Genomic DNA, 12,376 nt, shown 5'->3' on the forward strand with positions numbered 1-12,376 from the left:
AAGAAATATCACTAGCTGAGCTATTCTTATGTCTATGCACTAGGCCTTATTAATTTAGTAAACTTTATAGTGTTATTTGAATGATTCTGAAAGATGTACAGTAGGGGCATGCCACTGTGTACTGTAGCCTACAGCAAAGAGCTGCTTTCATTGCACAAACATAGCACACAGATACATATCAACATCTTTCTGTGCTGTATCTGGAAGATATAAGCCTACTCTTATTTTCCCACAATATGCAATCACACATTTATTACCATGTAATAATGAAAATGCAATCATAATGATGTTTGCTGTTTCACACTTATCATTGAAAGAGTTTATTTGTGCAGAATAAAGTGCAACATGAAAATGGGACGACAGGTAGCCTAGTGGTTAGAGCGTTGGGCCAATAACCGAAAGATTACACATCTGTTGATGTGCCCTTGAGCAAGGCAATTAACCCTAGTTATCTCCAGGGGCACCGTATTACTGTGTGACCCTGTAAAACAACACATTTCACTACAACTATCCGGTGTACAGTATGTGAGAATACATCTATTTTTTTAAGTGCCAAGTCCAATAGTGACCAACAGAGGGCAGCTACACTCTTAGAAAAAATGGTTCCAAAAAGGTTCTTTGTAATGCAAAGGGTTCTACCGAGAACCTTTAATATCCTAAGAACCATTTTTTGGAGAAAAGGATTCTTTAATAATACTTTTGAAGGCAAGAAGGGTTCTTAGGAAGGCAAGAAGGATTCTACATAGAACAATGTATCTATTTCCTAGAGTGCTCTACTGCCAGGTGATTTTCAGAATTGTTTGTTTTAATATCTATGTTGTTGCATGTACATCGATTGGTTGATTAATTGTATGTTACACAAAGATATACCTCCCTAAAATATATACGCAACATGCAACAATTTCAAAGATTGTACTGAGTTACAGTTCATATGAGGAAATCAGTCAATTGAAATACATTAATTAGGTCCTAATCTATGGATTTCACATGACTGGGAATACAGATATTCATCTGTTGGTCAAAGATACCTTACAAAAATGGGCCTCACAATGGACCAAAGGATATCGTCACAGTATTTCTGTGCCATCAAATTGCCATTGATAAAATGCAATTGTGTTAGTTGTCCGTAGCTTATGACAGCCCATACCATAACCCCACCGTCATTCTGTTCATAACATTGACATCAGCAAACCGCTCGCCAACACGACATACTGGCAAATTATCTAAAACAACATTTTAGATAATTCAAGCATTCCAATTGCACGCTCCCTCAAAACTTTTATTGGTGCACCTGTGCAATGATCATGCTGTTTTTTTTTAAAACCTTTATTTAACTAGGCAAGTCAGTTAAAAACAAATTCTTATTTACAATGACGGCCTAGGAACAGTGGGTTTACTGCCTTATTCAGGGGCAGAACGACAGATGTTTTACCTTGTCAGCTCGGGGATTCGATCCAGCTACCTTTCAGTTACTGGCCCAATGCTCTAACCTCTAACCTCGTTGATATGTCACACCTGTCAGGTGGATGGATTGTCTTGGCAAAGGAGAAATTCTCACTAACAGGGATGTAAACAAATTTGTTGCCAAAATTTGAGAGAAATAAACTTTTTGTACGTTTCTGGGATCTTTTATTTCAGCTCATGAAACATGGGACCAACACTTTACATGTTGCGTTTAGATTTTTGTTTAGTATATATAACATACATTTTTCTATACTGATCCAATCTGTTAGTAGTTGGACTGATTGCACCTATTACTGAGATGGTTCAATTCTACTTCCATTCAATCATTGGAAAATAAAATGGATGACCTATGATTAAGATTATCCTACCAACAGGACATTAAGAACTGTATTATCCTCTGTTTCACCGAGTCGAACGACGACACAGACAATATAGAGCTTGGGGGATTTCAATGCACCAGCAGAACAGAGAAGCTACGTCTGGTAACACGAGGGGTGGGGGTGTGAGTCTTTTTGTCAGTAACAGCTGGTGCGCGATGTCTAATATTAAAGAAGTCTTGAGGTATTGCTCGCCTGAGGTAGAGTACCTTATGAAAAGCTGTAGACCACACTATCTACCAAGAGAGTTCTCATCTATATTATTCATAGCCATCTATTTACCACCACAGACCGATGCTGGCACTAAGAGCGCACTCAACCAACTCTATCAGGACATAAGCGAACAAGAAAATGCTCACCCAGAAGCGGCACTCCTAATGGCCGGGGACTTTAATGCAGGCAAACTTAAATCAGTTTTACCACATTTTTACCAGCATGTGCAACCAGAGGGAAAAAAACTCTAGACCACCTTTACTCCACACACAGAAATGCATACAAAGCTCTCCCTCGCCCCCATTTGGCAAAACCGACCATAATTCTATCCTCCTGATTCCTGCTTAAACAAGCAAAAACCAAAGCAGGAAGTACTTGTGACTCGCTCAATATGGAAGTGGTCAGATGGCGCGGATGCTACGCTACAGAACAGTTTTGCAAGCACAGACTGGAATATGTTCCAGGATTCATCCAATGGCATTCAGGAGTATGCTACCTCAGTCATTGGCTTCATCAATAAGTGCATCGACAACGTCATCCCCACAGTGACCGTACGTACATATCCCAACCAGAAGCACAGGCAACATCCACATCGAGCTAAAGGCTAGAGCTGCCGCTTTCAAGTATCAGGACACCTTAAATAAACCAAGCATTTACGAATTCAACATTTTACTCTATGTTCCAATTTATTTCAGAAAACACAAGTGCATATTCCACATTACAAATTAATTAGTTCCACTTCATTTGTTCCACACATTTGCTCCATCTTCATCGATGTAAAACACATCAGAACAACATATTGGCCACTATGAACAAACAGTATGTCTTACAAATGAATACACATTACTGTAAACCGTTCAGGTTTCTGCTGTGTGGATTCATTGTATTCCAGCCAATGATTGGTAATGAAGGTTTCTGCTGTGTGGATTTGATTGTATTCCAGCCAATGATTGGTAATGAAGGTTTCTGCTGTGTGGATTTGATTGTATTTTAGCCAATGATTGGTAATAAGGGTTTATGTGTGATGTGCATGCTACTGTGCCACTGTGTCATGAGCCCATGACTGCCTGCTCTAGATACACACCAGATTGACAAAGAATCCGTTGTCCTACTCTCTCTGTTGTTGCTGTCTTTATTTTTCTCCCTCAAGAAAAAGAGATATGCAGATTTTTGCACTAGTGAAAGAATGCTTATAATGAATGTTGTCAATATTCATACTTAAAAGTTTCCACTCACTTAGCTGGTCCCTTAACAGGGCATCAGTTTGAGAGTATATCCCCATCGATTGGTAGAGTGAGTTGTCTAGTTCACACACACAAATCACACACACATGCATATTGACGCCACACACACACACACACACACACTCTCCACATACGCTGCTGCTACTCTGTTTAATATCTATCGCGATTACCTAGTAATTTTTACCCTTACCTACATGTACATATTAACTCAATCACCTCAACTACCTCATACCTCTACACATTGACTCGGTATCAGTACTCCTTGAATATAGCCTCGTTATTGTTATATGGCAATTTTCTATTTTAATTAGCTAATTTTCTTACTTTTTAACTCTGCATTGTTGGGAAAGGGCTCGTAAGTAAGCATTTGACGGTAAAGTCTACACCTGTTGTATTCGGCATATGTGAAAATATTTAATTTGATTTGATTTGTTTTTGTCTCCCAGCGTGTCCCTCTGAGTCTAAGCAGTGTTGTCTCAGACCAAACTGTCTCAGACAGATTTACATAGAAATAAGTTGCATTTGCAATGTATTTCAAGAAAATGGAAAACAAATATCAAGCAAGTATTTTTATATTCCACAAGTATTATCAGATTAACTGTTTTGTACAGATAATTATCAGACTCAAGTTACAAATGCTGGTAAACACTCAAATACATTTGGTTTACATTTTTTCACAAAAGTAGTGCAGTGGGCCTTTACAAGTCCTGTATTAGTGGACCAATAATATCCTGTATTCTTCCGTGGCTAAACCAACTAGGCTCGTAAAGTTTGTTATTAAGGCACATGAAAGTTCACATGTTCCAGAAGGAATTTCTATATTGTAATTAAAAATGTTCAAATGCCTCTCCTGTGAAGCACCCCCAACCCTAAACTACTTCTATGGTCTCAGACAGAGGGAAGGAATGTGCTCTTCAGAAGAAAAAAACTATCCACCTCTTGAAAAATGTTCATTCAGGAACATAATGCACATTGCCACCAGAGGTCAGTAACCACACCACTGCTTGCTCTACATGCTTCAACCTCAGCCACATGGACTTTTGGAGAGGTATCTGAATTCTTGGCATTCTTGTCAGCCTTGTCAGTCTTGCCACTTCTATCTGTTGCCCTGGTATTCACGGCCAGAGGGGGGAGATGCTGTGGCTCTGATTGACACATTCCCCCTGTGAAAGGACGAATGCATTTTGTTTGCACGTTCTAACAATTAAGACATGTTTAGCCATACAATAGGGGACTTGTACAATGAGGTACAGAGAGGAAAACACAACTGATAGCCATGGCTGTTTTGTATTGTATTTATAAGACCTAGGGAGAATGGAATAAAGTGGATTGGAAGGTCCTGTCTGTTTCTGTCCTCGGTCTGTGGTGAAGCTCAGCATGTATCTGCTGCTGGTCTTTGTGGCCCGCAGCCTGGCACAGAGGGGGCTTCCTAGACATGGCTCCTGCTTCTCAAACCCTAGCCAGGAATCACCTTCTTGGGAGCCCTGCTTTGTAGTTGTCATCCATGACCCTCCAACCCGACACCTCTCCACCTGGTGTGGATCCAAGACATTCCAACCCCCCACCCCCCCACCCCCACCCCACCAACTCTGCAAGTCACATTATGCTGACTTGCAAAGTGATGTTAATTCCTATTGGAATCCAGCCAGAGTCAGGATTTCCAACAAGGCAACATTTTTATCATCCGCAACTTGCATTCAGAATGACTGCCAGGGTAGGGAAGATTGAATACTGAGACTACCTCATTCATCTTAACTGGAACAACCATGTCAGTAACAGATGCTATAAGTCTAAATAAATACTAACGGATTGGATTAGTTTAGAAATATGTATGTTATTTATCTTTGTGTAGCATAACATTTATCAACCAATCAATGTACATGCAAAAACACAGATATTAAAACAAACAATTCTGAAAATCACCCTGGAATAGAGCATGCTGTATGTAAAACCCTTCTGGCCTACCAAAGAACCCTTCTTACCTTCTAAAGAATCATTCTTGCCTTCCAAAGAATCATTCTTGCCTTCCAAAGAATCATTCTTGCCTACCAAAGAACCATTCTTGCCTTCTAAAGAATCATTCTTGCCTTCCAAAGAATCATTCTTGCCTTCCAAAGAATCATTCTTGCCTTCCAAAGAATCATTCTTGCCTTCTAAAGAATCATTCTTGCCTTCTAAAGAACCCTTCCCCCCTTCCAAAGAATCATCAAAGAACCCTTTCTTCCAAAAACGGTTCTTAGGGTGTTAAAGGTTCTAGGTAGAACCCTTTGCCTTACAAAGAACCCTTTTGGAACCCTTTTTTCTAATAGTGCAGATTGGCAATAACAACCCCAATTACGATCAGCCCAGCGTCCCTGTCTTGAGGGGAATATACAGCAATAGGGTTGCCACTCTGCTACACAACTCACAACATGGGTCTTAGTGGATGCTTTGACCATAAGATTTATGACAACAGATCAGTAACGACTGCTGGACTTCCTGAAATAAGTATAAGGATCATCAATATTCCTCCTGCTTTCTGTAATTATGCAGACAGAAATACTTTATATTCCCAAATTAACGAGATGCAAATTAATTATGACAGCTGCCATGCGCTGCCCCTCCCCCTAGCATTTTTGTGTCAATTTGACAACTCCAAAACACAAATTGTCCATTTAAATGCCTAAGCTATACTTAAAGCAAGCGTGTTTTGTAACTCAAACCTCGTCTCCTATTTCTAGATAAATCCAACCCACTTCATTAGGTTTGAACACAGTCTGTGGGCGAGCAGGTGAGCAGGTCTGTGGAGAGATCCAGAGACTGATAAGCAGAATGCAAGACTCTAGGAGGAACACTCTGTTCCCTTTCATGTGCAAATCTGTCCTGTTTGATCTAGCACCTTTCTTTCTCTCTCTCTCTCTCTCTCTCTCTCTCTCTCTCTCTCTCTCTCTCTCTCTCTCTCTCTCTCTCTCAGAATGTCTAGCTGACGGCCCTCCACGCAGGAGTGTGATGATTTGTAACTATGCAGCACAAATATGGCCATCGGAGTCTGATGTTTCTGCTTGGCTCTGCCTGAGGACTTGTCCTTCACCAGCCCCACCCAACCGCAACACAACATAGCAATTCTTAATGACTATTATAACACTTGTTTAAGGGGGAGGGGGGGGGGTATTTTAACTCAGCCAGAAGAACCAATGTGGTGAGCTGAAATAGGGTTCATTATTGCCCTTGTTCTCCTGGCAAGCAGATCATGCGATAACATGTGACAAGATTATAAGTGAGAGATGCCTCTTAATGGGGCACGTTCAATGTCTGCAATCCCCTTTGACTTTAATTAAAAGGTACTGAGTGTAGGCAACACCAAAGTACATTCCTCAACTGTCTTCTTAGCTAAATTACTCCTCTGGAACGTTTAAATGGCCGGGCCCCATTTGAATTAAAACACTGACGGCACAATCCGTAAATTCAATTTCTGCTACACCTGCTACGGCACACCATTAACAGGTTGTAGCGTGGAGGCTATTACTTCAGCATGATTCATTACACCTCCACTGCTAGTCCGTCAATGAATGCATGCAACGCACGGGTGTCTTCTTCTGGTTTTGCAGATCTCAGACAAGGAACTCCAAATGCTTTTACTGCACCATGTTCTTTACGTGTGTGTGTCATGAATGACATCCATAAAAAGGACACTCCACTTCCTGTTGAGAGGTGGTCTGTCCTGTTGGGTGCATAGTCCTCTGGATCTGGACATAAGCATGCAAGTAAATCTTGGCCAATCTGATGCCTCCGAAGCTAGTCAAATAAACAAACTGCTGTAGGTCTGCAGAAACGGGAGATCAGGCGGAGGGCAGAGCCGAGCGACAGAAAGCTCAGGCATGCCAGGGGAAGTGAAGAGGAATGCACGGAGAAAACTCAAATATCATATTTCAGGAACCTGGAGAATAAGCGTCTAAGAAGCGGCCCTGAAATGAAACTAAGGTCAAATTAAATCTGCAAAGAGTTAGAGGTCGCAGAGAGTGGTATAGGATGCAACTTCATTAGCTTTTCATTTAATTTTTAACTCTAACATTGCAACGGTGCCTCAAATGTCTTTAAACAATGATTAGGCCCTCACCGTCTGTGTCAAAATACCCTCAAAATCATGTCTTTCAAACTGCAGGAGTAGTTATGTATTTGGGGAAACAAAATGGCCGCCAACAGGAAATCAGACAACCCCCCCACAAAAGGCTGTGAAGCCAGAGGTTCCCATCAATAACATAGGGCAGAGCTGGATGTAATATTGTTGTTTTAGTGGAGACTCTGGCCTCAGGGGATTCCTGCTATTAGAGAGGAGATTTGGGGAGATATGTTTTGGGATGTTTGCAGAATAATGGCTTGAGATAATTGCATATTACAGGGAATAACATAGTAACCAATGGAACCAATTTAATCTATACTACATATAAATCAAATTCTGCAATGTGTAGCATGGCCAATTCTGTTGATGCATGTAATTCCATTATTTTCCTAAACTGAGAAATTGTACATTTTGTATTCTAAAATAGTATGATGACATGCGTTTGTGCTAGGAGTCATTTAAAATAATACCAACTTTAGACACATGTAAACGTGGCAGTATTCAGCTAATATATGATGATGTTTTCAGCACATACCATCTCACCAAGATGAGTTCATCATCTGTAGGCTATAACCCCTATGACAACACAGAGCTTTTGTCAATATGGCAGAAAGCATCAAACTCAACTGGCTCCTGAGACTCAGCACTCATAAAACCAATTCAATGAAATCTGCTATTTATTTCAATAATTTCAGAACAATTACAAAAACAATCTTCACAACAAATATATACTGAACAGAAATATAAACACAACATGCAACAATTTCAAGGATTTTACTGAGTTACAACTCATTCCAATAAATTCATTATGCCATAATCTATTGGCGGGAACTGAAACACGATGTCGTACACGTCAATCCAGAGCATCCCAAACATGCTCAATGGGTGACATGTCTGGTTAGTATACAGGCCGTGGAAGAACTAGGACAATTTCAGCTTCCAGGAATTGTGTATAGATCCTTGCGACATTGGGGCCGTGCATTATAATGCTGGAACATGAGGTGATGGCAGCGGATGAATGGCAGGACAATGGGCCTCAGGATCTCATCACGGTATCTCTGTGCATTCAAATAGCCATCGATAAAATGCAATTGTGTTCGTTGTCTGTAGCTTATGTTTGCCCATACCATAACTCCACCGCTACAATGGGGCACTCTGTTCCCAATTTTGACATCAGCAAACCGCTCGCCCACACAACGCCATACACGTGGTCTGCGGATGTGAGGCCGCCTGGACATACTGCAAAATTCTCTAAAACGACGTTGGAGGCGGCTTATGGTATTGAATTGAACATTAAATTCTCTGCCAAAAGTTCTGGTGGACATTCCTGCAATCAGCATGCAATTGCACTCTCCCTCATAACTGGAGACATCTGTAGCATTGTGTTGTGTGACAAACCTTCACATTTTAGAGTGGCCTTTTATTGTCCCTAGCACAAAATGCCATTTAATCAGCTTCTTGATATGCCACACTTGTCAGGTGGATGGATTATCTTGGCAAATAAGAGAACATTTCTGGGATCTTTTATTTCAGCTCATGAAACATGGGACCAACACCTTGCATGTTGTGTTTATATTTGTGTTCAGAGTATTATAAAGCATTTGTACCTTTTAGTCACAATTAAAAACATCCAATTATGAAAAATATTCCCCTTACTCAAATATATTTATTTGTTGATCCAACAGTAGAGTGATTAAGTTGTTAGTCGGTATCCAGTGTGTGGGAAATAACGCGAGTGGGGTATGGGCTATTTTTTCACCTGTGCACATTTTGCCCTGGCCTCTATAGTGGACTATTCAATTTGATAAATAGGCATGTCATCCATATACATCTGGAAGTGAGTAGCAGGACACATAGACAGCAGATAATAAATCGACAATGAGGGGAGCACCGAGACCACCAGTGACACGTAACAGACCCCCCTGAGCCTTTAAAACGTAACAGGAACAACCAAGTCCATGGTCATGCCATTACCTATAGCACTCCGGGTTAGATGGCAATGGTGAAGAAGAATGAAAATGGATCATTTTGATGTTCAGGAGGACTACTTTGTACTCAACAGAAAAGAGCCATAACCACTACTACAATATAGTATGTAGTAGTACTATGTACTGTAGTAGTTGCCTAAACAGTCACTGTTGCAAACCTGTGGAAGGTTAGTTTGGCTCCATGTGGCTCTAGCATGCTCTAATTACTGCAGGATCAAAGGATAGAAGAAGGTCTTCATCCTCATTAATGGATTCAAACAACATTTGCAACAGACAGCAATATGACCATCCCCAGACATCTTCACACCATCAGCTGGTGGCCTGCGCTTTAATGAAGATGAACATTACTACTCTAATGCGTTTGGATATTTTGGGGAGGAATTCACGAAAAGCTCGAAACAATCAAGAACCGAAAGGTCAGGGCTTCATATTCCCGAGAAGGAAAATGCGTTAATTTTCATGCATTATTTCTCTCCCTTTGCGAGGGAAAGCAGACGATATATTATGTTGCCTGTATGTAACCTCTCTGAGCTTCCTTCGTGATACTGTGGCTTTGTATCCTAAACCCCGCCCTACAAAAACACAACATAGTTCCTCATTCTGTATTCTCATCCACAGTGCTTCTTAGTCGGTTCCACCTGATAAGAAATGTACAATGTGGCTATGTGTCCTCGCTATTTCAACAATTTGTTGATGACAAATGCATGCAATAGTTCTTCAGTAGTACTTTCAGACTGTACTCAGAGAGCAGCCTTGGGGCCATATCGGGTCGACCACCGCATTTCATGTTGTGACCTTGTGAACACATAAATGAGTTTCACTGACAAATATCGGATATGAGATGCTCCCTTCCCTTGCAGTTCCCATGAATAATGTGTGAAGATATGATTGTGATTTAAACCCTTATAAGCTACCCAAGGAGAATCATGGACCTTGTTGTTGACTTGGCACAGTTGGCAGATGTTTGTTGGTGTGCAACTGTAATAGATTGGTTTAAGTAAATGTGCATTGTGATCATGTCAGGCTTCGTTTTTTTTGTTAATGAAGTTGCATTGCCTTGTCTGGATGCCATGAAAGGTAGTGTACCTTATATAATGTACGATCACTCCTTGAACCAATATGAGTGTGTCATTACAGTGAAGCACTTATTGATGTCACATGGCAATGTTTGTATTGCTGGTGCAAAGGTGAGAGTGCCTGTCCAACATTGGAGACTGATGTCTGGAGAGTAGGCCTATGGACTTCCGGTGCAGTGACTAAAACGTCCTTATTGTATCTTCAAATACAAAATGTATTATCAAAATTAATCAAACTGTTCTCTTGACACTGTTCCGAATGAGATTGCATGAATAGCCAACTGGTCAGCATTTGCAGTGACCACTTTGGCTCCAGTCAGAATGTGCCCACAGCAGAGAACCCATCACCCGAAGCAAGTCCAACGCCCACGCAGAAACGCAGTTCATTTGCGCAGAGGCTGGTTGATATCCCACTGTTTCGCTGTTTGGTTCCAGGGTGAGGTCTCCCAACAACGAGAGAATTGACTGACGAAAAACCGAATTGAAGGAAATACTGAAGTAACCTTCAGTTCCTGCGCGACTAGTTCATCTTTCTATATTCATGGGAAAAGTGTGGCAACAACAGATGTACCCCCAGTACTCATATTACTACCCCCGATACCTGCAAGCGAAGGTACAGTAAAACAGTGCTCTATATACTTGAAAATGGGCGATTGACTCTACATCGTAAAATGATCAATGCGCGGTTAGATTCGACAGTTGATAAGAACATGTTCTTCATCTGCCTCGGTAGATTATTGTACTCTATTTTGTCTGTCAGATTTCTTGTTCGTTGGGGTTCTGTTTATTAAGTCATTTGAAACGCATAGGCCTATGTATTCAGGAAAATAGATTGAGATCACTTTATGACTTAAGCACCCTGGACAGCTTTAGTGCATCTCAACACCTGTAAAACTCTTCTGACAGATATTTCGGTTCACTATTGACTTGGATCATTTGGATTTACATTGGGGTGACTGTGGCTCTCCAGGGTTAGCTAATAGAAACGATGCACAATTTATAGGATTACTGTTATTCCTAAATCCCTTAAACACTGCCATGTATAATTAAGTGTTAGATCAAGATAGCATCTCCCAACCCAATTAATTTTATTGTGAATTGTTTATGTAGTTTTTGATATGCTATTTCGTATTGATGAATGATCATAAGAGCGCAAGTCAGGTTTGATCGAATTCTTTACAGCATCATTAATGAATTATGTGTTGAAAATCAGAGGGCATATGGGGGTCAAATGACAGTCCTCAGTTGACCTACAGGCATCACCACTGATCATCAAGAGGCTCCTACAGAATACTTTGCCTCACTTAAGCTCCATACATGTTTAATCAGCTTGGCTGCCTATTAAAAGACAAGGTCCCAGAGCGGCAGCCCTATAGGCTGCTTAGTATGCAACAGTAAAATGAGGATATGTTTTCAAACAGAGATAGACATCTGAGTGTGTCGATCCAATGAAAAAGACCTTAAACGGGATTTTGCAATGCCGTTGTGTTAGCTACACAGCCTATTATAGCTGTGTTATGAATGCATGGGCGATTTATTTTCCATTTTGATATCATTGAAGAGCTTCCATACAACTAAGTGATACTAGCAAGAGCAGGTTTCTCTTTTATTTGACGATATAATTTGAAGAGAAAGTATTAGCTTATTCGCCAAAGTTAGTCAAAATGGCACCTGCATTCATTGGTGAAATTTAGTCATAAAATGCTGACTTTATAAAAGACACCCAACTCCATCTTCCTACTGATGAGCAAAATACTATGTGTTTTTTCCCCTTCAAATCTCACTATTCCATTGGCTAAAGAGTCATTCTTTGAATTCGATTTAAAAATAGGGTCATTCATGTGATTTACACATGGAAAGGGATGTGGCCCCTTTCAGTTTGTTTTATGACACACCATATATGTGTGGGGTGGCC

General features: G+C 40.6%; 1 protein-coding gene across 2 annotated transcripts in view; it reads left to right on the forward strand.

The window, feature by feature from the left end:
* Positions 1 to 10,849: 10,849 nt before the first annotated feature.
* Positions 10,850 to 12,376, forward strand: part of LOC139546911 (RNA-binding motif, single-stranded-interacting protein 1-like) — a 47,511-nt gene continuing 45,984 nt past the window's right edge. The window contains exon 1 of one of the 2 annotated variants that reach the window (XM_071355854.1): positions 10,850 to 11,074. In XM_071355854.1, the coding sequence (XP_071211955.1) occupies positions 11,003 to 11,074 (72 nt within the window). In that variant the 5' untranslated portion in view covers positions 10,850 to 11,002. The remainder of the gene's footprint in view (positions 11,075 to 12,376) is intronic. The other variant, XM_071355855.1, reaches the window with a different exon arrangement.

The sequence above is a fragment of the Salvelinus alpinus genome, chromosome 20 (genome assembly GCF_045679555.1).
Source record: "Salvelinus alpinus chromosome 20, SLU_Salpinus.1, whole genome shotgun sequence".
NCBI classification, from domain to species: Eukaryota; Metazoa; Chordata; class Actinopteri; order Salmoniformes; family Salmonidae; genus Salvelinus; species Salvelinus alpinus.